Source organism: Tinamus guttatus, unplaced genomic scaffold (assembly GCF_059628265.1).
Source record: "Tinamus guttatus ecotype Peru unplaced genomic scaffold, ASM5962826v1 Tinamus_guttatus_pri_ptg000376l, whole genome shotgun sequence".
Lineage (NCBI taxonomy): Eukaryota > Metazoa > Chordata > Aves > Tinamiformes > Tinamidae > Tinamus > Tinamus guttatus.
The window spans coordinates 559,014-586,766 of NW_028288910.1; the positions used below are offsets into that span (position 1 = coordinate 559,014).

The following is a 27,753-nucleotide window of genomic DNA, read 5'->3' on the forward strand; positions in this document are numbered from 1 at the left end:
TTCTTGCTGCTGCTTCTTTTTCTATTTCCCCCTCCGCTCCAAGTCAGCCAGTGCTTTCTGAACACCTGCTCTTCGGTTTCTGGTTTTTTGTCTTCTGCCGCTGACCTCAAACCAACATCCTGCGTCCTTTGAGGACAGGCTGGGCAGGATGTTGGCGCTGGTGCAGGTGACGGCGCACGCGCGGCCCAGCCACGCGGGGCCGGGCCCCTCTCAGCATCTGAAATGCTGCTGCCCTTAGGTGGTTGCCCTCAGCTAGGACTGGATCATCAAATTACGGTTGATGTTCCTAGTAATGCCACTGTTTTCACTGAGTTTGAGAAATCCAGCTAGGCAGGTGTCTGGCTGAGTGTGTGTGCGCGTTCACTGTGTGCAGACCTGCGAATACAGAGAGAAAAAGACTCTCTAAGGAAGATTCAAATGCTCTCTCCATTGAACATCCTGGAAATAAAGATGAGGTAGGGTATTTTATATTTAATTTTTTTAGAGACAAAATTCAAACATACCTGGCTTAATCAGGTTTTTTTCGAGTAAGCCAGCTGTTAATGTGTCGTCGTGAATGAACGATGACGATATCCACAAGCCCTAAACCATCCTGGGATAGAATGTAGCTAAAGACTAAATACCACTGCATTAAGAATTTCAGTTTTCACCCAATTGTTGTTAGTCTACAGAGATTCCGGAAGCAGAAAACCTCTTCGTGGAAGTCCAGAGGTGTGTACAAGTGTTTAGGAAAGTTATGACGTTTCGAAAAGGCAGCGTTTCTATCATACCTGAAACAAATTGGAAAATGTTGCTGAAGGGTGTCTTACCCAATAGCTCAAAGACCAGCTTTCTATATATCTGATGCTAGTTCCTCAGGCAAAATGTGTCGGTCAGTGGTATCACTTTCTCATCTTCTATTCTTATCAAATTGTGGGCTAAGATTGAGTAAATAAATCAGATAGCCTGCAGGATACAAACCCATTGACCTGCATCAGATAGGGCTAGGCGTAGTTTCTGTACATAGGTCTCTAGGCTGTGTTAGGAAGTAATAGGAAGTCCATAATATCATCTTTCAGTATTTATAAGTTCTGCAAAACTGTTGATGTTTCCAAATTCTCACGGAATACTCATAGTCTGAAATGAGATTATTCCTAGTCTCAGCAGGGTGTGATGGCTACCTTTAAAGATTGTAAGGTTTGTGAGCAGATTATGAAAGTCACTAATAAGTCAAGCATGTGGTAATAACAATCCACACTTTATACTCTGCAAATGAGTTGGACCACTTGGAAAATCTATCAAGTACTGCTAATTTTAACTAATAAAACATACAATTCTTTTTCCTTCAGTTATCTACATATTTGAAGCTTCATCTGGAAAGCCATTGGGTGATGGAAGGCCTCTAACTCACACAGTAAGATGTTATAATGTCTCTTTTTGATTATATTTTGCAAGTAATAACTTAAATATTAACTTTACAGAAAACTAGTTAAGGTTTATAATCTTGATATGAAACAGTTTGACAAATACAGTTGATTCTTATAAAATAACGACAATTAAATTCAGTATGCAATATAGATGTACAAAGGGATGTACTGTATATTGATTTTGGCCCTGAGCATGAATGCCTACAGGCGAATTATTGTCTTAAGTGGTAAAGCTGATCCTTTTGTTTGAATAGGACATGCTTTTGCTGATACAAATCTCCAGCATAAAAACAAGATATTTTCTTTTTCAATTTTAGACAGAAATTGTGGAGATTGCTTTGGACCAAAAGGGACTCACAAGTGAAAGAAAAATAGTTTTTATTGATAAGAATAGAGATCTTCACATTACTTCAGTTAAAAGGTTTGGGAAAGAACAGAAGATTGTCAAAATAGGTAAGAAAATTTCAAAATAATGTTAAAACTGTGGGCTAGTCAGAGAATAGGATTTTTTTTTTATCCAAATACTAAATTTAGCTTTTTAATTAATGATGAAATTGGACTTGACAAAGACTCTTGAATAGTCCTGCAGCTTTCTTAACCTGATAATTTTATATCAGCTGATAATTTTATATCAGTTACATAGGAAAGCAGTTGTTAACATTTAAGCACTTACTATGGTATTTTAGAGTAAACAACCAAGACAATATTGGAGAAACTTGTACTCCTCAGAATTATTCAAGGTGTTTGAATATTGAATTTTTTAGAAAATTTTCTTGGTGAGTCGAGTTCTTAAGTACATCTTATTTTTAGTTAAAAGCTTAAATTCTGCAGGCAAATGAGTACCTGGGTGGAGTCTGGCCATTGTGTTCATTTACACTCTCAAAACTAGCCCCAAGCACTCAGTTAAGAAGCAACAGTCAAGAAGCCAAGAAAAGCTATTGCTTCTAGTGTGTTTTACCTACTGTATGCTATTATTAGATTATCAATAAAGTTTAAAAAGCAGTATACAACCAGCAACACCATACTACTTTGTCTCTATTACTATCTGAAACGAAGAGTCTGAATGTCAGAAAAATGCAAAATTGAATTTGGGTGAAAGTTTGTAAGATGTAACCTTACCATCTAGGAGGTTAAAACCAATACTTACAAAAGGAGCTGCTTTATTTATAGCGAAGTTTAAGGAAGTATATGTTTATTATGAAGGTTCTTGTGGAAATGCATAATATTCTGTTATCTTTAAATTAAGGAACGATGGTTCATACTTTGGCTTGGAATGACACTTCTAATATACTTTGTGGGATTCAGGATACCCGATTTACAGTCTGGTACTACCCCAACACAGTCTATGTAGACAAAGATCTTTTGCCAAAAACTCTGTATGAAAAAGATGCAAGGTAATAATACATCCTTTTTGATCAAAGCAGTATTAGTTTGTATTTCAAATATTCTTTTAAATTTCTTTACTCAGTTATTAAATAATTGTGTTAATTTTGCCAGTTGAGGTAGATGCCATGGCTGGAACTTTCAAAATTATTTCTGTATTCTTATTTCTACATCAGCGAATTAAGAAGTTTTTTATAAGGTATAAACTTAATTAAATTTGGAGTTTAAATGGTAACTGCAGAGTTTAAAAATAGAATGCTATTTTCATGCAGACACAAAATTTTAATCAAATCTTTTGAAATATTGTCTTAGCTGTTTTTGAAAATAAAATAATTGATTGTTTAAAACATCTGTTTTAAATGAAAAGTATCAAAATAATTGGTCACAGATAACCACTTCAGCCTGTGGGGTCATTCCGAATAGGAAGTACTGAAGTCTGTTTCTCCCTTCTGAAAATACTTATTGACATGAATTTTTGTAAAAAAAATTGTACACCTGAATTCATAACTTTATTCTAGAAATCATAGGAGTCCATTTTTTTTAATTGTAAATAGTACTTGAAAATCTAGTATTTGCACAAATACCCAATTTGCACTTGCCTGACAGTCAATGTGAGTATCATTTTATTTTTAGATAACTGTTGAGCATAACTGTTAAATCACTAGATGAGTAGATTTTTGTCTTTTTATGGTTTGAAAATGAATATACAATTATTCCATTCCTAATTTATCTGTCTTTCTCTAAACAGTGAATTTAGCAAAAATCCCCAGATTGTACACTTTGTAGGAAATCAGATAACAATTAGAAGAGCAGATGGTTCCCTTATTCATCTTAATATTTCACCTTATCCTGCGATTCTTCATGAATATGTTAGTAGCTCTAAATGGGAAGATGCTGTGCGATTGTGTCGCTTTGTCAAGGTAATTTTTAATTGCCAAAGTTTGGATATAATTTCACTGAAATGTTTTATTTATTTTTAAGTATTACTTCAGTAGTGATAATTAAATATTAGGCGTTATTTCCATTCTTCAAACTGTTTGTTTACTTTTCCTTTGTTGCTGATGATTTTTGGTCTGAGCATGAAAATTCTTACAGTTCTTATCTACACCAAAGACCAAATAGATTAAGCAAAACTATTTATGAAATTAATACACATAAGTTTTCAGGACTAGACATTAGTATAACTAATAAGTATATTAAAAATGTTCTGTATCTCCATATACAGTTATGTAGTGTTTTTTCATATTTTATTTCACTTCCTTTTTTTTTCCTTCACTTTCTTTTGTATGTATTTAGACAACAGCAACAAATGAGGTGAGTCTGGCAGTCTTTAAAAAACAAAGCAAACAAACCCTGCCTCCTTTTCTCCCATTAACACTTAGAAAAGAATTTAGCATTTTTGTATGATTACCATGACCTTAAATACATGTTTAAGTTATTTTTTATATTTGCATTAACCTAGGCAAGTAGTTTGGGTTGCATAGCAATAGTTATTCCGAGTGTTGCGCCTTTCATAGTAGTTTTGATTCCAGTTTTTGGCAGTGGGAACTGGCATTTCAAATCCCATAGTATGTGGACTTTGTGAGTGATCTAAATGCAACAGTTTTAAATACAGAACACCTATTGGATGGTTATTTTCATATTATCATTTCTCTTAATTACTCTGGAGGTTTTCTAGTAAGAGGATTTTTTGCCAACCTTTTCATGTTTAATCTCCATTCTTAAGGCTAACTTTGTCCAAAAAGTCTGATCATACTTAAAGGAAAAAAGCATGAATTTTTCAGTGCTTTCTAATGAAATTGTAATATAACTATCATATTATTCTCACTGTCTTCATGAGTTTTTTCTCACTCGTCCACATCTATCAACAAGTGTGTAAGGCTTTTCTCTCAAGAAAGGCTGTAGCAGAATCTTTATTTTTGCTGTGAGGAGTATTCACATCATCTTTTTCTAAGCATCTCGGGTACCTAGGTCTCAGTTTTTGAATGTTTCTCCTTTCCATTGATTACAAGGAAAGTTATTGTTTTAGGTAAAAGGTAATTGAAAACCACCGAGACTAGATGATGTGAATATCCTTTGAATTTTATCATTTGTGTTTGGGGCGAGGGATGAGCTGAAATGCAGCTAAATCAGTGTAAATGAAAAGCCATCACAGCTGTTCTGTGCTCTGAGTGCTTTGTTCCTCTTTTTTGATTTATGATTTATGATTTTATAAAACTCTCCGTGGTGACCCAGAGCTCTTTTGCTGATTTTGGCAACCAGACGTGTCACAGTATTTCCAAGCAATAATAAGAAAAATGGGCTGTATTTCTGAGCAAAGAGAGAACAGAGGGGCCTATTGGTGAGAAAAATTCCTAGAAACATGGTGTTTTGTGTAATTTCAGACTGAGCTTTCAGGATTTTATCGCTTAAGTCTCTAAACGGAGAAGTGGATAGAGAATATGAGAAAGATTTTGTGAGAATTTGATTCTCTGAACCATGTTAATCTCACAAATACTCCCTGCCAGCAAACGCGTGAGCTTGTCCTGCATGGAAGAACACAGGGAAAGGGTGGGAAAGCGCAACCAAACGCAGGGATGCGCAGCCCCACGTTGGCCTTCCGTCTTTCCCTGACTGCCCTGGGTCTCATCAGGCAGAGAATGAAGGACACATAGAACACACTCGATGTAGCTGAGAGGGGTGTATCGGGATTTAAATCAATAGGGCACTTGTGCTGCCTCTGAAAACCTGATCATGTTGCAAAAATGGGCTATTTTCATGCTTGTGATTCAACATAGTTAACAAAAATCTTAAAAATAACTTTATTCCCAGAGAGCACATGGGCTGACAGGCACTTTCAAAATTATATTTGCCCTGTCTGAACTAGTGTTTATAGACATTGTAGCCTAGAAGTATTAACTAATGTAATTTGGTAGTGTTTCGTTTGTCCTAACGTAGTCAGACTCGAAAAAGAAGATGTTATCAAGACATTAGGATTTTCCTAATGTTTTTCAGAGTTTGTTGGATTTAAGAGTGCATAAAAAGGCAGGAGCCATGAAATCAGAGAACTTAAAATTATCATTACGAAACTTTTCTAAAACTTTTAATTCTAAGCATTAAAGGTACTGAAATTATCACAAAGCAGACAACTTCTGAAGCTCACTTTTCTTCTCATCAGGTTCATAGTTCTACTGTCAAGGTTTTTCTTTTTCCTTCTTTATGATAAAGGTACAGTTACTGTTACTATGGAAACTGACGCTATGATAAAGGTACAGCTGTTGTTGCTATGGAAACTCACAGTCTGTCTGTAGCAGCGTAGTTTAATGAGACACTGGCTGTGGCAGTGGAGCCTTCCTAAGACATCGCTGTTCCCAGGGCTGCACTTTGTCAGCATCAGTGCTTCCAGCACAGTCCCTTACGGGCCAGGTTAAGGTGAACCAGTTACAGTAGTTTATTCTGTAGCCTGAGCCAGGCTTGGTTTTCCATAAAGTAGTGCACTAGGGGCATCAGTGCTGAGGCTGTAAAAGTTGTGCTATAGCAAGGGCTCATTACTGGCTGAACTGCTGAAAACTAAAGATTCATTTAGCCACATGCTGTTGATTATGACATCGACATTTAATAGCCGTTTTCTATTAAAACATTTAGACTGCAGTACACGGAATGGCATAACTGAGAATTTTCAGGATTTGCATAGTTCGTATCAGAAGTCAATTTAAATATACTATCAAATTCACAAGGTTTTAGGAGTTGGATTTTGTTTTCATTTCAGGATCAGACTATGTGGGCCTGCTTAGCTGCTATGGCAGTTGCCAATAAAGACATGGCTACAGCAGAGATCGCCTATGCATCCATTGGGGAGGTAAGAAATTTCCTAGTTAAATTGCTGCAAAACTAATTTAGGTAATTGATTTCCCTTATTAAGGTATCACACATCTCGTTAACAGATTGACAAGGTTCAGTTTATCAATTTCATCAAAGATCTTCCATCGAAAGAATCGAGGATGGCTCATATACTGCTCTTCAGTGGAAACACCCAGGAGGCTGAAACTCTGCTTCTGCAGACAGGCCTTATTTACCAGGCTATTCAAGTCAACATCAATCTTTACAACTGGGATAGGTAATACTTCTCTAAACACAACATGTTTATGAGCTGTCTTTTGGAGGTAACATTTAAAGTTTTTGGATCATTTGTTTCACTCCAGATAATTAGCAGGCTGATTTCGTATCTGTAATAGCCCAGAGCTGTAGAAAGAAGTAAATCATATCATGACAATAGACTGAAGTAGAATAATTATTTTTTCCTGTCGTGTTCAGAAGATGTTAGTAATCTGTAATAAAAATCTGAAACACGCTTAGAAACATTTTTAAGTGACGTTTTACTCTTACATGATTGCCAACATTGGAAAGGGCTTACTAATAGTCAAATTGCCTGTGACCCTCAATGACTTAAAGCTGTTTTGAAATATCCTGTTGCTAAAAATAGATAAGTAGCTATTTAGACTCCCAGCAATGTGTAGGTGGGTAAAATATGACTAAGAAAACAGGATGGGAAAAATTTTTCTTTCAAACCAGAACATGGGTTTTCTTACAAGATCTTATGAGGCTATTTACTACTCACTGCACGGACCAGTGGATCACTGTGGGCAAAAAGGGGGGGTGTTTTTGTTTTTTGTTTGCTTGCGTTTTTTTCTTTTTTTTTTTTTATAAGCACTTACTGTGTTTTTGATTGCATTGCTTAATATGTGCCATCAAAAGCTGTCTGTATAAAACAGAAGTATTCCTTATGTTGTTGAGAAGAAAACAGATGTAAGAGCAATCAGTTACTCTAATACAATGGCAAATCTCTCACACCTTTAAAATTTTATTAAATGCTGCATAGCATATGCCCTGAATGCACAAAATTCACTGTTCAGAAGAGATTTTTATAACTCCTGGCTGCTGTAAGTTTATTGTAAGTGATTCCTTTTGCCCCTTTTTGAGAACATTGAAGTCTATGCATTGTTTTATGTTTCCTTGAAATAAAACCCTCCTCCTGTAAAATTCCAATCATGAGGCAAAGTTGTGAACAGAAATAAATTGTTGGGTGTTTTTCCTAATGTGCATCATAAAGCAGACAGACACTATATGACATGCTGGCTACTTTTAACCTCCTATGATTAATAGTAATGTAAAACTGCTTGGCACTATAGATCTGAAATGTTTGCCTGCAGCCCAGGCACTGTTCAGTGTATCTTTTTTGCAAAGCCCTGGTGATTGTAGTTGTGCCAGAGCATTTAGAGAGCCTGACAAGCCCCTTTTATTCCTGTGCAATTCCAGGGCACTGGAGCTAGCGGTAAAGCACAAGACACATGTTGACACAGTTCTGGCCTATCGACAAAAGTTCCTAGAGGACTTCAATAAAAAAGAAACCAACAAAAGGTTTTTACAGTATGCAGAAGGCGTAAGTATTTCTTGAAATTATTTGGCTTTCGGTGAATTTATTCAGCATCAGAAAAAAATGGTCATACATTTGAACGCTTCTTTGTTCAAAAACAGACACAATTTTATGATTTTATATCTGACTAAGTGCACGTTCATAGCTTAATGCGTGGCTATGTGGCTACTGTTAATTGTGCATGTGTTTTATTTGAAGGCACAGATATGGAATGTATATATTTAGTACCTGGCAAGGATTATACAAACAAAGGCACATTTTTTTTTTCCATAAACGGGGAGATAAGCCTTTAGTATGGCTGAATATATTCTTCTTAAATACCTTCAACATTTTTGCATACTCTTCTAAATAGTGACAATAGCAATCTTTGAAGATATCCAGACATATGTTATGAGTAACCTTGAACTGTTCTGCCAATGCTGATAAATAGCTTAAATACACAATTTCATCAAACCTCTGGAAACCTTCTCCATCATCATTAGGTCATTTCAATTTATTAGCATTTCACAGATCTTAAAGACCTAGAAGTATCTTAGACTCCACTGGAGTATCTTCTGTGCATTTTCTTTTATGGGATACACCAGATGGGCAGCTGCGACAGCAATTTCACTGAGCAGCCCTCAGTTCCATACTGGTCTTCCCTCCATGCTTTCTGAATAAGACCATAAAAAAGAATACTTTTAATAAACTTAACTTCCAGTGTAAGACACTAGCTTTTAGCACTTCTAAGGATATTGTATTTCCTAAACAGAAGAATAAAATTCTGCAAGGTGTCTAGGCATCTGATAAACAGCTCTGCAGTACTTTATCTAGAGGATGGAGAAAAGATAACAAGTTCTCTTGTTATACACCAATTTCAGCAGCTAAGTCTTCTCCATAATTTGGATCCATTACTGAACAAAGATCATGTTAATCCCTTGATGCTTCTGAAAGAGACTGTGCTGGATAATGCTGTCTTTAAATCATAATAAAACCCTAATTTCTGGAAGGGATCATAAGAAATAATGCCTTATTAGTGACAACGTGCAAGAGGGACCCGTTTCATCTTGCCCTCAGTCTTGAACCTTGGGTTTCAGCATGCTGAAAGTCCCTGGAGTCAACAAGTGCTTGAGTGTGTATATTCCATATCCGTATTCTGGAGATCTTGGTTGATGGATCTGAAATTAAAAGGTAGCCAATAAGTGGATTTGGAAGTCTTGGCTACAGTGTTAAAATTCTTAGTGCAGGAGACTGCTAGGGCAAGCTCAGTTAGCAAATCTAGAAGTAAACAATAAGGGTATGAAAGAGGAAAGACCAAGTTTTGTGCTGCTCTTCCTTCTCAAAGAACAGCAAAGAGATTTGTCTCCTTTTTCCCTTTCACCACCTAACATTTCTTCAAGCTTAAGCAGGCAGGTCTCACCACTTTTCTGTGCTGCAGCTGAGACTGCTGCCCTGCAGTCAGCTAGAGAATCTAAACAATGTGCTTGGTTCTTAAATCTCACATCTTTATATACAAGGTATTATGAACTTCTCTATATGCCGAGGATCCATATCTTGGCAGTTACTAGGTGTCACTGGCAAGGATCATGGGCTTCACTGGCAAGTAGCCCTCAGGGCTAGATGGCAGAATGAGCCTTTAGGCATGTTTAGCATCTGTGTGACATCTGGTAAAGCAAACACGTTCTCTCCTGGAGCTCCATAAGGATTTCAGTCATCAGATCTAAAGCACCTGGATCCAGCAAATACATCCCAAACTGACGGATTAACCTTTTCACGTGAAGATGTGGGTACTACAGCTACATCTTCCCTCACAGAAGATTGTGCTATTTTGTGAGTTAACAGAATGACAGTTACTTTGAAAATCCCCTGTGCAAGAACTTGAGATTTTTTTTCCTGCCCGTCTTTGACACACTTGATTCTCCTGCAGTGAAATTGAACTTCACAATTGCACTTTCGCCCCTTTTTTTGGATTTTTTTTTTTATAGACATCAAATAGCTCATGATCACCTCTTTCTTGTCAAGCATTTGTGGGGTAAAAAGGCAACTGTTGTACCCCATTTTACCATGGGTAATCCACCACTGTTGTCTAAAGTTTCACTGGATTAGAATGCAGTCACAAGATGATATGTTTCTGCCTCTGGAGAAATGCCAGGATATGAAACATATATTGATGTAGAGGTCAAATATGAAGCACAAATTTGATTTCTGTAATATCAGATAACTAATGTATATGTCATCATTTTGCCTGATGGACTTTAGGTGCAGTCAAAATAAGTTATGCCAGGTACTACTGATAAAGGGCTGTGTTTTGAATAATAGGACACAGGTTTTGTTGCATTTAAGGTAGATGAGAAGCAGTACACTTATATAAGTTATTTTCATGTTTTAATGTGTTATTACCAGGTGCAATGAGATGTATTCATATTTCTTAAAAAAAAAAAAAAGTTTATTTTAAACCTGGAAAGCTCCACTTGTTAGAACTTGCTAGTGCCTTGCTACATTCCGTAATTGCAAGCTGTAACTTATAGGTGAAGAACTATATAATAATAAAGTCACTTTGTAACTTCAATGCTCCCTTTAGTGAATAGGTGTCTGTATAACCTCTCTCTATAATGTTAGCTGACTTCTGCGTATTCTCTTTTTTTGTTCTTACAGCTGGAAGTTGATTGGAATAAAATCAAAGCCAAGATAGAGATGGAAATCGCTAAAGAAAGAGAACGAGCAGCAACAGCAGCCAGTCCAGCAGTAAGAGCTGGTGTAACTGTACAGCAGTAACTGCCATTTTGGTCATATTAACCAAATGTTTTCTGATTATTTTTTATAACCACATATTGATAAATCTAAAATTTTTATGTAAATATGTTGTGGAAAACAGGAGCAAGAAATGGTGTAATTCATGCTAATTGTTGGTTGACAGGCAGAATTATTTCTTTACTCGGTGCAGTTCTGAGCTGGATTAAGATTCAGATTCCCTAACTCCAGTGAATAGTTACTCTGTGGTCTACTATATATGCTGGAGGAAAAAGAAATGGAAATTTGTCTTTCTGTCATTTGCTTTTAAATTTTCATTGCCATTAAAATTAATTAATCTGGTTGACTCTAGCTAAGCACTGAATTCCTTGTCTAAGCATCTAGTTAAGTAGTTCAGTTATTTCTGCAACATCAGTTACTTCTGAAAAGCAGGTGATTTGGTAAACTGCCTTAAAATGAATGTAGAAAACTATAAATATTGATAAAAAGAAAAGGGATCTTGCACTTGTAAAATGCAGAAGAATGTTTCACTTCTCGTTCTAGTAATATATGTAGTTGCAAGTTCTTCAGCAGATGCTTCCAGGTTATTTCAGCAACTCAGGTTGGTCATGCTAGCACACTTATTTCCTGAAAAAGCGCATCTTTTAACAAAAGTTGAGTTACCATGAAAAAATTAAGTCATCATTTAAAATACTAGGGAATGTGCTTTGAATTTTGTTTGAAGTAACAAACAGCATCGCTGGCTGGTGTTCCAGGATCTAACACGTAATTGGCAGTGAAATCTGGAGCTCCAAAGTTAAAGTACCATAATCACATTTAAAAAGGAAAAGCTTTCCATGTATATTTTTTTTCTGCCTAAAGCACTTGATTTTTCAATAGGTTGTTTTAAAACAGTTTGTTCAACATGTGTTGTTTCATCAATATATACTTTTATCTGTTTTACATATTAAAGTGTGTGCATATATTGGACACTCTTTGCAAGAGACTTTTATAGTCTTGGGACATGAGTAGGCTGTTTAATTATTAACATTGTAAAATATGCATGTCTCAAAGGTTACTACCAAAATGTCAACACAGTTATCTGTATATATATTTAATTTCTTGTTTAATATTTTGTTCTGTAACTTACTATATGACTTTTTTGCATAATCATTTTTCTAATAAAAATTCAAATAAAGCGACTCTTTTTTTTAATGCTATTTAATACATGGTGCATGAGATAGGTTACCTGACCACTAAATGAAACAGTTTGATGCAGTCTGGGCTCATTTGAAGCTCCCCAGGATTCTGGTATGCTGCACATGCTGCAAAGTCAGCACCTTATCCTCCAGTGACTTGCAGGAGGCACTTACTAGTTCCAGAATCGAGTGCAAAATATCACTGGTGGCAGATATTTCATGTTAAGTTTATGAAGCCTGGCGCGGATTTGTAATGCAATATTAGCAGTTTTTGGAGGCCAAGCTAGAAGTTATACAGATTTCAGGATTTCAGTTCAGTTCTTGTTTGGGAGCAAGGCCTCAGGCGTAGAGTCTTCCAGCCTACGAAAACTTTTGCCCAAAAAAAAAGAATGCAGATTTCTTTTTCTTAATAGCTGTAAAAATCATTAAAAAAAGCTCTTCACAAAGCACCTCCACAACTGCCTTTCCAGCATGGGGACCGGTGGGGACGCCCTTTGCAGGAGCTCCAAGTTGCTGGAGTTGGAAACGCAGAGCTGGAACGTATCATGCAGTGGTTTTCAAGCACATCTGCAACTGCAAAAAGGCTTGAGAATCAAGAAGGTGACTCTGCATATGTTAAAACCAAACCCCAAAAAAGCCATTACCTCACAGCGCAGAAATCTGCATGGCCAGCAAATATTTCCTTTCAGACTATTAAGAAAAGGGAAAATGAGAGAAACGAACCCTCACCCATGATTCTGATTCCTCCCCAGCCTTGCTCATCCTTTCTTCTCAACAACTTGGAGCTACATTGCATTTTCCTCACATAAATAAAATGAGGAAGTACTGCAGCAAAACATTAACAGCATCGACTGTGGGGCCAGACTTGACGCACTGCATGCAGAGGTTGCCATCCGCTATTCCATCTGCTAAAGTTAAAACATTAGGAAGATTTGACCGTGGTAGTTTCCCCGCCTTGCAATAATTAACTGCAATGAGGATTTCAGTGCTCTGCCTCCCTGGACAGGCTCTCATCCGGTAAGTTTACGTTGTGACTTTTGGTGTTAAAACGATGGTCATAGCCTCAGTCATTGCTGACATTTGTGTGACAAGGCTGCTCAGGTAAGAGGGCTGATCTCTGGTAGTGGTTCTTTTATTTTCCTGACTGAAATGATATTAATTTGTATTAATTTGATTTGGGGATTGTAGCCTTGACCGCATGTGGTGCTTGAGCACCCGTTGAACCCGGAGCCCCGTGGTCACGGATACATTAGTAGTTAAACAGCAAAGTACCCAAACGTATTAAAACACAGCAACAGCTACAAGTCAATAGAGACCAATTGGTCACAGCTGGACAGATCCCTGCAGTGCTCTGGAATAATCAAAAATCTATTCGTGTTCGTTTTTGTTTCTACAGGGGGCAACGTTTTCCCAAACCGCCGTCGCCGTTAGTCACGCCGTCTCTCGAGGGGCTCTGAGGACGCGGCCTTGCCTTCCCGCGATGATTTCACCCCGCTGCTATTTACAGCTCGGACCCGAAGCCTCTGCCTGGTGCCGGTGCGTAAATCCTCGCCCCCGGAACGCGCATCCTCCGCGCGCACTCTCGCCTTGCCAGGGGTGTTCAGGGTCCCTGGGGACCCTTTTCCCGGCTGTTTTAACCTTCCACATGTGCTATTTTAGATGCCGCCCCAGCCAAGCGCGGTGGCGGCGCCCCAGGGGCAGGAAATGGGGGCCGAGGCGGTTCGACCCTTCTATTTTTATTCCGTTTTTTATCAGCCATGACTAAGGGCAGCCGCCTCGAGGGCCCCGTTGGGCAGCCCACGGGTGCGAAAGGGCGACCATGGGCTCCTAGAGAGGAGACGCAAGGGTCGGCAGTGGGAAAAACGTCGGAAAGGCTCCGGAGCGACCGCGGCCGTCCGGAGCAGCAGTGTCGCAGCCGCCCTGTACGTCACCGCAGCGGGCGCCTAGCGCGCGTGTGTGTTACCTGGTACCGCTAGCGTGTGTGTATATAGTAGCCAGCACATCTAGCGTATATCTAGTTTATATGAATACAGATATCCCCACCTACATATCTGTATATATGCTATATATAGTATATGTGTAAATATATATAAGCATATCTATATATAGTATTGTATATATAGTGTGTATACACAGATATATACTATATTTCTGTACTTTTTATATACTCTCTCTTATATAGTATAATATGTATACACTATAGTATATATAGAGATACTATCTAGTTATATATATGTACACACTACATATATATAGTTATATCTACAGATATATTAGACACGTATCTATCTGCACTATAGCTGTGTATATACAGTGCTTATATAAGGTACCCACGCACTGTGCGCTGAGGCGCGATGCGCGGCCGCGCGCACCCATACGCGCCTATACGCGCCTATACGTAGCTGTACGTAGCGGCACCTCGTGCCGCCGCCTCCGGCACGCGCCGAGCTCCGCTCCGCTCCGCTCCGCGCGCGGGAGCCGCGGGAGCCGCCGCGCCCATCCCCGCCGCGCGGGGGCGGCACCGCCCGCCCGCTCCGCCCCTGCCTCCGCCGCCGCCGTCGCTGCCGCCGCCGCCGCTGCCGCCATGTCCCGCCGGGCCGCGCGCTCGCAGGTGTCGCGCAGGTGAGCGGAGCGGGTCGGAACCGGGGGCGCGGGCGGCACCGCGCTCGGCAGCGCGCGGCCTCCTCCATCCTCCCGCCGCCGCCTCCATCCTCCATCCTCCCTCCGCCTCCTCCATCCCCGCCGCATCCTCCATCCCCGCCGCATCCTCCATCCTGCTCCCGTCTTCCTCCTCCTCCATCCTGCCGCCCCCCGCGCTGCTCCCTCCGGCCTCCCGCGCTCCCGCAGCCCTGGACCACCCCCGTCCCCGTCCCCTCTTCCCGTCCCCCTCCCGCCGCCGCCGCAGACAAAGCGCGACCGGCGCCAGCGCCGCCTCCCGCCGCCTCTTCCCGCGCTGCGCTGCCCGAGGGGGTCACCCCGGCGCCGGGGAGGCTCCCCCGGAGCCTCGGGCACCTCGGGCGGCAGCCGCAGCCCCGTCCCGCCCCGTCGCGAGCGGCCAGAGCCCCGCGCGGAGTCCCCAGCGGCCGGGGCAAACGGCGGGAGCTGCAGCGCGTAGGTGTCCTCACGCCTCTCCCGTTTTGTCTTCCAGCGGAAGCGAATCCCCCTCTCCCGAGGAGCAAGGTACGGCCGCCTCTGGATCCGCTTTGTCTGAAACACCCGCGCGTCCCAGTTCAAACCCCGTTTTTAGGACTGCTTCTTTGCAGGGCGTCGGGCAGTGTTTATGGGTTGCAATTAAGAATCTCTTTGTGCTTTTTAGTTTTTTGCGAATCCTTTTGTTATCTGCCGCTTTCCGCCTCCTCTCGTAATATAAAAAGCCCAACGGAAGCGTTAATCTGGCGCTGACAGCTCAGTACCCGCCTGCCTAATCTCTGTGTGTCCTGCCTTGGACCCAGACCCTGCTCCGATGCGCCCTGCGGAGCGAGCGCCGGGGCTCCCCCAGCTCCCCTTTTCCGCATGGGAAACGCGCCTCTGCCCTGGCCTCTTTTTCAGATGTGGACACCTGCAGCGCCGATGGCGACGGACCTGCCGACGGGTGTAAATCGGGTAAGAGGCAGCTGCTCCCAGCCCCGGGGCTCAGAAAGAACCAGAAAATGGTTAAAAACGTTGCCATTTGCAGCGCTGCTTCCTTTGTGTATGCAAACTTAAGCGTTTCCCGTAAAATCTTCTGCTCTTGTGTGTTTGACGTGAGCAACGCTCATTTTACTGCGGCCATCACCAGAAGGTGAAGTTCCCATAAAGTTCGTTTTTGTCCTACTGCAAAACCGCGGTGAAGATAACACCGCAGCGCCCGCGGGCATCGCTTTTGCAGGGTGGTTTTCTTTTCGGGTTGTGTTTGCAAGAGCTACGTGTTGCTTCTGGGTGTCCTCTGATCTCTGCATCCGGCCGACTGGCTGCATTATAATGCATGTAAACTTATATATATATATCTCTTTGATTTACGTGTTACTGAATTCCTGCTGTGACTGATGGGCTGTGGTGTTTGCCCAGGAGAGGACAGTTCTGCCAGTGACTCCAGCAGCACCTCTGGAGATGAGTCAGGTGAGCAGCTGTGACAGCGCTTGTGCCTTTCCCCGCTTTGGAAACCATAAAATTAACCTAAAATAGCTTTAATATATATATATAATACGCTTTATATATACATGTTTTATATATTACTAATATACATTTTATTAATATATATTATTCCATATATTATTCATATGTTATGATTATATAATATATTATAAGAAGCTCATTACAATATATATTATATAAATATTAATATATTTTATATATATATATATATATTTAAAGCTATTTTAGGTTAATTTTGTATAATCATAGAATGCTTAAGGTTGGAAGGGACCTCTAGAGGTCATCTAGTCCAACCCCTGCACACGCAGGGTCACCTAGAGCACGTGGCACAGGGTGGCATCCAAGCGGGTTTTGAAGATCTCCAGAGAAGGAGACTCCACAACCTCTCTGGGCAATGTATATATACATTTATATTCATTATTATATATTTATTATATTTTTACATATATATATAAACTTTACAGCATGAACCTCCCTGTGAACACACCGCTGGGTTAATTCCGCAGTGGCACATCAAAAAGGCAAAATAGTTTCATTTTTGTGTGCATTTTACTTCCCCTTTGTCCCGGAGGAGCCGCGGCTGCCGTTGCCCCGGCCCCGTGGCGGTGTTTGCACCGCAGGAGCTGCCCAGGCACCGCGAGGCCATAAATCTGCCCCCAGAGTTGGCAGCCGAAGCGGCAAAACAGGATGGACAGGGAAAGAATGGAAGGAAGCGTTTGCTGTTGCCGTGCGGCCGGCGGGTTTCCCCTTGCATGTGCTCTGCCAGCGCTTGCTGCTCGTTTCGCGCCAGCCTGATAACCTTGGCCTAAGTAACTTGGGAGCTTTTTCTCATCAGATGCTGAAGAGTCGGATGGGGGAAAGGCAGGTAAGTGTGGGTTTCGGTTTGTTTTCTTTGCTTGCCTTTTAATGCATTAGAAGGATAAAGTGGAACACGATAATAAGAAGTGATTCCTACTGGGATGCATGAAAATGGTGTAGTGATTTTGTGTTGACACGGCTAGTTTTGATGAAAATGCCTGGTTTTTGTGTGTGAAAATGGGTGAGAGCATAGGAGGAAGGCCCAGTGCATGTACAGATGTCGCTGGTGTCTGTACTCGCGGAGGGAAGTGTGAACATCTCCCACAGCTGGGTCAGGTTCAGACCTCTTGGTGGCAGCAAAAGGTCCCCCTGAGGCAGGACAGTGTTAAGTATGTGCCCTATGTGTCTCCTTCCTCTAGAAGAAGAACAAGAAAGGGAAGAGGTGCCACCACCACCCTGTCATGAGTCAGGTATTAACTGATTGCCGCTTTTTTTTTTCCCTTACGCCTCTAATAACTCTGATTTTAATGAGCTGATGTTGTGTCTTTCTCATTAGGTGCAAACTCTCTGCCACACTGTGAACACTGCAGATGCGAAAATGTATGTTTTTCTTTTAATTTTAAACCATTTGTATGAGACAATCTGCAAATTGCAATTCCAATCTCACTTCCTTTTTTTTTTTTTAATTTTATCTATATAGAACCAGAGGGAGCAGGTGACGCCGAGGAAACTGTCTCGAGAGCAGTACTTGTACGTTATTTTAATGCAATAGATACGTGATTGAGTTGTCCGTATCAAGGTCCTTCTCCCTTCAGGGTGAGGGGGAGGAAGGGTAATCTGCCACATGAGGATGTTTGTAGTCATGGTGGAGGGTGCCCCCAAGATTGTTAAAAGTGGCAACTGCCGCCAGGCCTGATCCGTGTCCTGGGAAGCTCTTGATGGGCTTAGTCCTAAGGGCCTCCTAACCTTCGTTGTGGCCACTGCGCTTGTGGGACTGGAGTGGGGACACCCGGGTTGTCACTTTTTCCTTGCAATGCGGATCAGTCGCCGCGGGCCGGCTGGGAAGGGGGTTCTCGAGCTCTCCTTGGGGTGCACAGATGGGCGCTGGGCTAACGGCGCCGCGGTGCCTGCCGCAGGCTGAGGCTGGACGCCGAGGGCTCCTACCAGTGCCGCGCTACGGGCTTGATCTTCGAGGTGACCCGCGCGGCCGCCGTCCGCTACACGGTGCTGTCGTGGAGCAAGTACGCAGAGCTGGTGGGGGACGCCTGGATGGTGGGCGGCCCCCTCTTCGACGTCGGCTGCAGCCCGGCCGGCGCGCTGGCCGCCATCGGCTTCCCGCACACGCTGTGCCTCGGAGGTGAGCGCCGCGCCGGCCCCGCGACGGTGCCACCGGTGCCACCAGCTTCACCGCAACGCCCCGTCTTCGCAGGCGGCGACGCGCGCCCGGCCTTCAAGGTGCTGCACGTCAAGGAAGGGTCCGTGGCGGCGCTGGAGGCGCCGGCCGAGTACACGCCGACGCACGTGCGGTGGCTGGTGAGCTCGCTGTCCCCCGTGGGGCCCCTGCTGCAGGTCGAGGAGCCCGTGCTCTACCATGGCGCCGTGGTCCTCTACAAGGTGGTGGACAACCACCCTTCGCTGTCCTTCCGCGTCTACGTGGCCACCAACAATGACTCCTTCATAAAGGTAGGGCTGCTTTCGGCAGGGCTGCTGGCTGGGCTGAGGGCAACGAGGGCCCTTTTGTAGAGCTGGGGAGAGAGGAGAAGCGCCCGAGAGCCACCAGCACCGTGTCAGTGCAGGCCTCGGCAGCTCCTTCATCAGGACAAGCGATGCTTAAATTGCATTTCCGAATCTTCAGGATGTAGCGAAAGCAGTGAAACAGTCCAGCAAGAAATTCATGAAAATTGACAAGCCGCCTGTCTGTCTAAAGCAGCTGCAGAAAGGAAAAAGATACCGCTTAGTCTGTGAGCCTGAAGCTGAGATAACACCTGAGGTGAGGTCCTGAGGGTCGCGGATTCCTTGGTGAGCCTGCAGGAAGGCTTTGGGCGACATTCCCAATGGTGGGAATGCCAGAAAGGCAACGCGCCAAACCGTGGCTGGAGACGATGGCCAAGTCCAGGAGATGGGAACCTTGTTGCAGACCGTCAGTGCTGTCTCTTGAAGTAATCACTGACCCAATATTTATTTTTAATGTTCTTAATTCCCTTTGCAGGAGATTGAATTTCTGGATGGGTCTCTCTTGAAGCTGAAGAGTTACATCGAGGTCTATTTGGAGAAGCCGGATGACTTCACCCTATCCTTGATAGAACTGGAGTCCGAAGAGGTCGTGTGGAAGGCAAAACTACGGGAGAGTGAGTTGCGCGTGTTCCAGTTGACAGCTTGTTCCCACAGAAAATGGGGGCGATTTGGGGTGTAGCCGCGCGTGGGTGAACCCCGGCTGGGTTTGATTGCCCGCTAGGCCACGCGGGCAGGTCGCGGCACGCTGGGTAAAAGAGCGGGGACAAACCTGATTGCCAGGTCTCAGGCACAGGCCAGCACCGGGCGGGTTTCGACACGCGAGAGCTTTTGCCTTTGGGGCATGGCAATAGGAGCTGCTCCCTCACCTTCCGCTTTCTGTGAAAAATGTTTCTCAGGGGACTGGATACATCATGAGCAGAACAGGAACAAGCAGAACAAAAGGACAGGCAGTAAGTGGCTTTTCAGAGTTTATTCTGGCATGTTCTTACCCCACGCGCTGCGTACAGGACATGGACGTGGTAAGGCAACCGTTCTTCCTTCTCAGATGTCAAGAGACGGCCATCCACCAACAGCTTCTCTGAAGATGAAGGATACTGCCAGAAAAAGCGGAAGGGCAATGATAATGCAGGTGGCATTTCTGGGGAATTGAATTACCGGGTTAGGGTTTTCTTGCATGCCATGAATTAGTATTCTAGAGCGAACTAACTTTTCTAATAATGGCCATGAACATGACCAGCAAATGCAAGGGGAGAGAGGGCTGCTGTGATTGGTGCACGTACCTCCTTGGTGCACCAGTGTCCACTGCTTGCCATTTCTTCAGGAAGCAGATTAGCAATGGGGAAAGTGGATTTGTGAGGGCCAGCTCCTAGGGTGATGTCTTCCTGGACTGGGCACTGAGCTGCTTTTAAAAGAGTTTTCCTCTATACATCTCAAGGTTTTCCTTTTGGGATATCTCCTTAGCCATAACAGAGGCTGAATTTTCCTGGAAAAATAGAACAGCTCCTATTTATTGTACCAGTGGTTGGAGATGCTCTCCAAAAGCACCAGGGAGAGGAGCCTTGTCTAAGAGCTGGTGGGGCCAGGCAGTATCTGCGCCACCAGCCATCCTTCTTCTCCCAGAGCTGCAGGCTTAGAGCTTTACTAATGGTTGCTTGGAAAAAATATGAACAAAACAATCTGAGTTCATTAGTGTTATTTAAAAAAAAAAAAAAAAAAAGTAAAAGCTTTACCTGGTGGTTTTACTCTGTATTTCAATTACAGCCTTGCTTTCTCTGCCTCCAGAACCTGCTCTTCACGGGCCCTCCTCTGGGGGGAACTATCTACTAGCATTTCAATCTCACTTGTCAAATTTGTTAATATTCTTGTTTTTCGAGTCTGTAAGGGTTTGCGCAGGAGCTGATTGGCAGTGTAGGGATGTGTGCGTAGGGCTGCCTTGCCGCCAGAGGGAGAGCTTTCCCCGGAGAGCAACGCCGCCCTCTCCGACTGCTCGCATCCCGGCAGAGCCTCCATGGCTCTTGTAACTAGAGGAAAACCACAGCTCAGCTTCTTGAAGCAACCATAGGTTTCAGAGGGTTTTGGATAGGTGACAACTCATGAGGGGCAACTCATTTGGATGAGTTGGACAACTGTGTACCAAGGAGGTGACAGGTCCCTCGTGGCCACGGGAGCGCTGAACCCGCCACAGCCATCAACAACTAAAGTGAAAAATAACTTAAGTCTAATGCAGCTAATTACTGCTAATAAGAACAATGTTGGTTCTGATTTTTGTCCTGTATCACTTCAGATGGCGTTAAAACAAAAAGTTTACTGACTGACCAGCAGCTCATGGCCGTCGCCAAGAAGTTTGGCAGAGAGTGGAAAGAAATCGCCATCGAGTGTCTTCACCTGGAAATGAGAGACATCCAGCAGATCCAGGCAAAGGAGGAGGAGGTCAATATTCATAAATTTATGATGTTGAGCAAGTGGCGAGAGAGTGAGAAGGGTGACGGAACAGCACAGAATCTCTACAACAGCCTCAAGGATAAGGTGTCGTATGACATCGTCGAACTGCTGGAAGGTACAGATCAACCTCTTCTCAGATTTACTTAATTACATTGTTGTGTTTCAGATATTCTTTAGAGAATTTTAATCAGAGATTTTACTAAATAGCTCTCTGAAGTAACACTATCTCCCCAGAATTTAAAGGATCCATCCTGCAGACTCATCTCATGTGTTTCCCTGTGGCATATGGACAGTCCTACCAATGCCTGCAGGACTCCTCATGTCCATCAGTGTAGCACATCCAAAAGATGCTCCATGGGCTGAGAGCTCAACCAGCTGAGAGAAGCTTTCTGAGAAACTGAAAATAATGCTTTTTTTTGGTAACTCTCCATAAAGCTGACCTAGCTCTTAAAGAGGGAACAGTTACTCGTGTTCCCCCAGTCACCTGATCCCCCAGTACACACATATGTGTACATTTAGTATTCAACACTGATGTTGTAGTAAGCTCTAGAGATCCAGTAATGGGTGTATATATGTGTGTGTGTTTGTGTGTGTTCATTCCCTCAGGGTTTTTGGCTCAGTGACCAATTTGCAGCTAAAAGGAGAAAACTCAGGAAGGCCCCTCAGCCAAACAGTTCAACATTTCAAGCTCTTTACCTGGGATCTCAGTGCGTTTCCAATATGAAGATTCAAGCCCTATTCAAGTCAGCGGAAAGTTTAAGCAAAATCTTTGGAAGATGTGGGCATGAAATCTTACATTGGTATAAGGGAATTGGATGCTTTTGGGAGCAATCAGTCCTGTGTTCAGATCCCAGTCATCGCCCCTGCCTCGTCGAAACAGAAGTGCTCGTCTTGGCAAATGTGAAACGTCAAAATTCCACTGGATCTTGTCTCGCTCTAAAAGTGAGACTGGCAAAATTGGTTTGCCTCTTTTTTTATATGGAGTTTTTATCTCGAGGCAGCCTTATTGGAATCAGGGAAAGACAGGGAGCAAATTTTTATAAGCTATCATCACTTTGAAAAAAAAAACTACCAAATCATGAGGTATGTTGTGCATCTCACAGATGCCTAACATCAGGGAAGAATATTCTCTAAATTGTGGGTAAATCCATTTACATAATCACTGTATATAGTCCTGTGCATTCAAGCTGTGCTGTTCTGTGAGTCCGTTTTCTAACAAATCAAAGACTAGTGCATCTATATTAACTATGGGCAGCTTTTTGTTTGCTTATGATTGACTGTTTTTTGTATAGTCTGTCTCAGTTTTTGTGAGATAAATTTGTATGTTTTGTATTTTTTATTACAACCTTTTTATGCTTTTTTACTTTTTTACTTGATTAATTTTACTTTGAGTAGAAGTCTAAGACATGAAAAGTCAAACTTCACAGAAAGGTGGGTATTATCTAGGCAATAGATGTACTACAGGATTGTAGAATATTTTAAAGTAACGTTATTTGTAGAAGAGAGCAGCTACCTTAAAGGGGAAATTGTCTTGTTTTAAAGACACCACGATTCACCTGATGGTCTTAATCAGTGTATGTGTGTTAAATCATACTTTTAGAAATAAGAATTAAAAAGGCGACGTTTACACTATTTGCATGAGAGTTTCAGGCTTCCTTTTTAATTTTAATCTCCCGACCACCTGCACCTCTAGCCCCATTGCCCACCCCTTCTGCACCGCTGCTGTCCCATGCCAGGGCATGGGCAACCTCCTCCCGTGCTCCCCACAAACGTGGGGATGGATGGATGGGCTGCCTGGCTCCTGCCCCATGCCATGGTCCTGTGCTCTGCTGTGCCCTTTCCCTGCGGGATTTTCCCCGGCAGCGGCAAGGAGCTTCCAGGAGGGTTGGATTTCCACACCCAAGAGCCTGCAAATCCACGTGTGCACCAGCCGGTACGTAGCCGCTAATAGTAAAAATAATACAGCTGTCGTTATTTTCTTTTTTTTCCTGCTCGTGAATGAAACTATTTAACTCGTAAAAGAGGGCATTAAGGGAATCATTTCCCAAAACGTTACTACGAGCCTTACTGCTAGTGAACAGTGTTAATGAGTGATGCCAAATTACAATGCAAAATGCTCTTCTTGGAAAATATCGTGCTTTGTATTTTTCAGATTATTACTCCCTTTCTAAATCATCCGTGACTGTGCGAGAGCCCCCAGCTGGTGGCAAATCCCCAGGTTTAGATGTTGGGTACGTGGGCCCAAGCTTCACTGTGAAGGTGGTAAAGACCAGACCCTTCAGATAAGCTCCACTGTGGGAAAAAGTTTGTCTTTCTGCTTAACTAGTTAGAAAAGAGGAGTTTATCATAAAGCTTTCCTTATGTTATTCATAATAAGCATAATTTGTAATCATAATTCAACGAGTACTGTGATACTTTTAACAAACAAAACGTCCCAAAAGTTTTGTACTGTAATTTTCCTCTGGAGCCTGTTTCAGGCTGTGCAAGTCCCCTTAGAAAAAAAACAGAAGAAATGGTAAAACACTTTTGAAATTGGTGTTCTCAAGGCAGCTCTTTAACCCAGCTACTAACCTGAACTTTAGCCATTCTAAACCCTCATAAAGTTTTTCTTCTGTAATGAAAATAGGGCTACCACGTTGCTGTCACAGCACTTGCACAGGCTAAAAGCTTAAAAATGATCTGCTCCTGCACGTGCAACTTAGGGGGTTGCAAGAACTAAGCAAGACTCTCTGCAAGTGCCTTGCCCAAAGGCAGCACCCATTGACTTTGCTTCCTAACTGGAAGCCTTTGCTTGCTGAAATCTGTGGTTATCAGAAGGAGGTGAGGTATCCTGGGAAAGGCACAAGGGCAGGAACTGAGCAGGGAACAGAGCTGAAATAAAACACCAGGAGACCTGGAAAACCATGAGTGGGAAGCGGAAAAAACACAGCAACTGGCAGGGCAGAAGAGTCGCAGGATTTGTTGCTTAGAGGCCGTCGGACAGATTTTGCAGAGTGGATTCCTTCTTCCACCCCCGCTCTTTTTAGGAGAGCTTAAACACTGTCGGAATTTAGGAAATAATGATGCAGTCATCCTCGGTGACCTTAAGAGCCACGCGGAAAAGCCTTGCTCCAGTGAAATAAACAATCTGACCATTGATTTCCGTGAGGCCTGCATTTCACCCGTGAACTATATAACAGATTGCAATTTGCTTTAAACAAGAAGGAAATTGAGCTGCCCACTATGAGAGAAACTCCCTCAAACATACATGATGTAACTAGTACAAAAACTGGCTTTTAAATTAATACCAGTCCTGTATCACAGTATACTGCTTATATGCAAGCTCTATAAAGATTTTAGAAGCATGGTCATATTGATTCATGTTATGGCATGACTAAGAAGGAAAAAAGGATAATCAAAGTTTGAATAAATATTTTAAATTTTATTAGGTAATAAATAGGAAGTATCATTATAAATATAAAATAGGAACAGTATAAACATGTTTAAACTTATATAAACTTATGATGGAATAAATAGACCATTTAAGAAAAAATACAGTTGAGTGTTGAGTTGCTTGAGAACATTTTCGTAAAATATAGCTTATCTTCTAAAATTTTCAAGTTGAACAAAATAGCTTAAAAAGCCTTGACAGTAGTTCACTAAAACATGATTCGATTCCTAAGCAATTCTGTAAAACACTGTGTGCTTAATTCCTAAAAAAAAAGTCCCTGAATAGGTTGCAGGACGTTAACCCTCCTACTCCAACAGCTCTAGGTCGCATCGATACCTAACGCGCCCTCGGCGTGGAGGGCTCACAGGGAGCTTTCCAGAGACGTCAAGTGGTTGAGCATCCTGTTGATGGTCACCGTGCGGATCCGGAAGGCGTGAAGGACGCTGCAGAGCTTCATGCGCTCCTTGAAAGTCAGGGCCGCGTTCGACGAGGGCTGCGGCGTGTTGGGGCTGCCGACATGCAGCGCCTGCCACGACGCACGGGTTAGGAAGCAGCGTCAACAGCATCGAAACCAAGAGTGCCCCGTCTGCCCCCTGAGCTCGCTACTAGCATTCACCAAAGTTCAGAGCATCTTTATGTGGAAGAGGAATGAGTCTGTGGATGCTTTTTAATTCTGAGTTTTCTAAAACTCTACAGAAATTTACAGAAAACCACACGTGCCGTCTCCTTACAAGGACAGAGCAATTTGAAAGAATGAGGACTCCTAAAAGCCCTAAATCTGAATACTGATGCATTGACCATACTATCAAGCAAAAATACCAAACAAGATGCACGATAATTCAGAATAAAGAACTTAGTACTAGGATCTTAGGCTTTTTCCCCTTAAGAGACAAGTTTTTAAATAACTACATTGTAGAGAGTTCATTATTTGACCAACTGCAAAATGGAGCACATTGGAGAAACGCCTTTGTTCTACGCCATAAATTACATAAAGGGGGTAAAAAAGACAGAAATACCTACTTTCATCATCTCATCAATAGTCGTCAGCACCTTTTGATCACTGAAATCCTTCAGCTCTGCCCTATAGGCCTTCAGATCTTCGTAGATGCCTCGCAGACATTTATTCTGCAAAAGTCAGAATTGCTTAGAAATATAGGAATCAGTTGCTAAATGCTTCCCGAGCATACAACCCTCAATATGAGTTGTTTCTTTGGGGATATAAGCACGATTTACCGTATCAAAAGTATCTCTTTCCAGCACTGGACAGTTTCCAGCCTGCAAATCAAAGAAAATAACACCCGATCATTGGCAGAAGCGTGATGAATATATGAATACTATCAGCACCATGGTGAAATTTGATTTATGTGTTTTTATACCCCCGCGCCCTCTGACATGCAAGCTTTTAGGGTGTTGACTTGACTCGCGGTGATATCTTCTAGGTCAACCTCTTCCAGGGTGCACTCGAATCCCAGTGTGTTGAACACCTGTGTTGAACAAAAAAATAAAGGAGAAAAAGGCGATTAGGGTGCTGGTAGATTTAGAGTTTATATGTGGAAACAAACATATATAGACAGTTCATATGTGAGGGTGCCGGTTCCAGCCGCCCGGGGCCGGTCCTCACCTGGAGCTGCCGCAGGGAGTCTCCGAGCGCGGCCAGCAGCGCCCGCGAGCGCAGGCGGCAGTCGCTCATGTTGCGGGCGGCCGGTGGCAGCGGGTGACAGGGCGGCGGCGGCAGCGCCAGGCAGAGCGCGGCCAGCAGCGCCCACATCCCGCGGCGCTTCGCCATGGCGCTGCCGAGGGGAGCCCTGCGGTGGTGCCGCGGCCGCCGCCGCGTGTTTATAAGGGGCGGGCGGGCGGCAGAGGAGTTTCCCTCTTCCCGTTTTCTTGACATCAGCGCCTCGGGGCGAGCTGAAACCCGCGGGGCGGCCGCGGCGGGGATCGCTCATCCCGAGAGCACGGGAATCCCGCCTGCCGCTCCCGCCTCAGGCCGTCCTTGGAGCCGCCGCCATTTGCCGCCACCGGGTGTTGTTTGCCCTTGAGGCATGGGGCTGTCAAAAGACGCTGAGCACCCTCATGGAGTGCTCGTTAATTCAGTTCATCTGGGGTTTATTTTTTGTACTCGAATAGAGGAAAAACAAAGAGCTTCGGTGGCCTCAGGGCGCCAAGCAGGCAGAGGGGTGGTTGGGTCTCCTGCGTTAGGGGATCCTGGGCTTTAAGTGTCTCTGCCGGTGCTGCAGGCTCGGCCTTACCCCGGTTAATGCTTCGGAGCAACAAAGTCTTCCCAACACAGAACAAGGAAAGTCTTGGCTTGGAGAGTTCTCGGTTAATGTGCTGAAGCCTGGTGGCTTGGCAGCTTAGTTAGTCCTTTGCCTGTAAAGCTCCTGAGGTGAGGAAGATCCCTGCGGACTCGCGGAAAAGGAGGCCTCAACCCTGCTTTCCGCAGAAGAACGAGCAGTGGCGGAGGTTATGTTGGCGTTGGTTTCAGTGGTTGCTCTTAGACTAATAATGGTTTCTAAGCTTCCCCTTAGCATGGGCCCTAGCATACCTGGAGGAGGACAGTTACTTTGGCTGTGGCCTCTTCCTTTAACAAAATACTTCTCCATTACCTTGTGGACATAAGGTGGTTGTTGAGGCTGTAAGTATAAAGTTCAGTTTGCACATGATGGGGAATGAGCATCCCGGTGTCCCAAACCACCTGTGTGGTGCCCTGTCACATACAAGAGCAAATACAAATGTTTTTTGCATCCCTTGGGATGAGCAAGCCCTGACAGCCCTCTCCAGGCACCAGCCAGGTGTCCTCGCGAATGGAAGAGGTGGATGGAACCCATCATAGACCCACAAAGTGTGACCAGAGCTCACTCACGGGGGAGAGAAAAAGGCAAAACCTCCTAAAATGCGCTGGAAAAACTCAGCAACTGCTAAGAAAGGCTGTGGGCTGTACTGAGTTGGAGCAACACTCCTCATTTGGAGCCTCAGAACTGCATCATTTTTCTTTCTTTGCACCTGCCCCTAGTCTGTGACTAATAAAATTACAAGTTTTCATTAAAAATAAAAAAAGTTTAAAGAAAAATACCAAATTTTAAAATGGATGTGTGGATGTTACGT

At 43.3% G+C, this 27,753-nt stretch overlaps 3 protein-coding genes across 3 annotated transcripts in view; 2 read left to right on the plus strand and 1 right to left on the minus strand.

Annotated features, from left to right (window-relative positions):
- Positions 1 to 11,161, plus strand: part of IFT80 (intraflagellar transport 80) — a 48,130-nt gene extending 36,969 nt beyond the window's left edge. The window contains exons 11-18 of the mRNA XM_088530465.1: positions 1,329 to 1,393; positions 1,724 to 1,859; positions 2,653 to 2,800; positions 3,538 to 3,709; positions 6,538 to 6,627; positions 6,713 to 6,885; positions 8,085 to 8,208; positions 10,837 to 11,161. Of these exons, the coding sequence (XP_088386591.1) occupies positions 1,329 to 1,393; positions 1,724 to 1,859; positions 2,653 to 2,800; positions 3,538 to 3,709; positions 6,538 to 6,627; positions 6,713 to 6,885; positions 8,085 to 8,208; positions 10,837 to 10,956 (1,028 nt within the window). The 3' untranslated portion in view covers positions 10,957 to 11,161. The remainder of the gene's footprint in view (positions 1 to 1,328; positions 1,394 to 1,723; positions 1,860 to 2,652; positions 2,801 to 3,537; positions 3,710 to 6,537; positions 6,628 to 6,712; positions 6,886 to 8,084; positions 8,209 to 10,836) is intronic.
- Positions 11,162 to 16,107: 4,946 nt separating this feature from the next.
- On the plus strand, positions 16,108 to 22,013 carry LOC148593563 (NACHT, LRR and PYD domains-containing protein 1a allele 5-like). Its single transcript, XM_088530429.1, has 13 exons — positions 16,108 to 16,208; positions 17,080 to 17,109; positions 17,462 to 17,512; positions 17,599 to 17,642; positions 17,743 to 17,792; positions 18,179 to 18,399; positions 18,472 to 18,725; positions 18,898 to 19,032; positions 19,252 to 19,390; positions 19,673 to 19,726; positions 19,822 to 19,905; positions 21,061 to 21,333; positions 21,825 to 22,013. Exons 1-13 carry the CDS (start codon positions 16,136 to 16,138, stop codon positions 21,839 to 21,841), a joined length of 1,425 nt encoding a protein of 474 aa, XP_088386555.1. The 5' UTR covers positions 16,108 to 16,135; the 3' UTR covers positions 21,842 to 22,013.
- A 2,996-nt stretch (positions 22,014 to 25,009) lies between these two features.
- On the minus strand, positions 25,010 to 26,434 carry IL12A (interleukin 12A). The gene is made up of 5 exons (XM_010228661.2): positions 26,270 to 26,434; positions 26,025 to 26,132; positions 25,882 to 25,923; positions 25,669 to 25,773; positions 25,010 to 25,174 (listed from the first exon to the last, which is right to left on the minus strand). The coding sequence occupies exons 1-5, from the start codon at positions 26,432 to 26,434 to the stop codon at positions 25,010 to 25,012; spliced, it is 585 nt and encodes a 194-aa protein (XP_010226963.2).
- Positions 26,435 to 27,753: the final 1,319 nt, after the last annotated feature.

Coding starts and splice junctions, on each gene's coding strand:
- LOC148593563 (XM_088530429.1), top strand. CDS start 16,136: ATGGGCTGTGGTGTTTGCCCAGGAGAGGACAGTTCTGCCAGTGACTCC. Junction 18,400..18,471: donor GCACACGCTGTGCCTCGGAG/GTGAGCGCCGCG, acceptor CCGTCTTCGCAG/GCGGCGACGCGCGCCCGGCC. Junction 18,726..18,897: donor ACAATGACTCCTTCATAAAG/GTAGGGCTGCTT, acceptor CCGAATCTTCAG/GATGTAGCGAAAGCAGTGAA.
- IL12A (XM_010228661.2), bottom strand. CDS start 26,434: ATGGCGAAGCGCCGCGGGATGTGGGCGCTGCTGGCCGCGCTCTGCCTG. Junction 25,924..26,024: donor GCATGTCAGAGGGCGCGGGG/GTATAAAAACAC, acceptor TTTGATTTGCAG/GCTGGAAACTGTCCAGTGCT. Junction 25,175..25,668: donor CTATTGATGAGATGATGAAA/GTAGGTATTTCT, acceptor GCGTCGTGGCAG/GCGCTGCATGTCGGCAGCCC.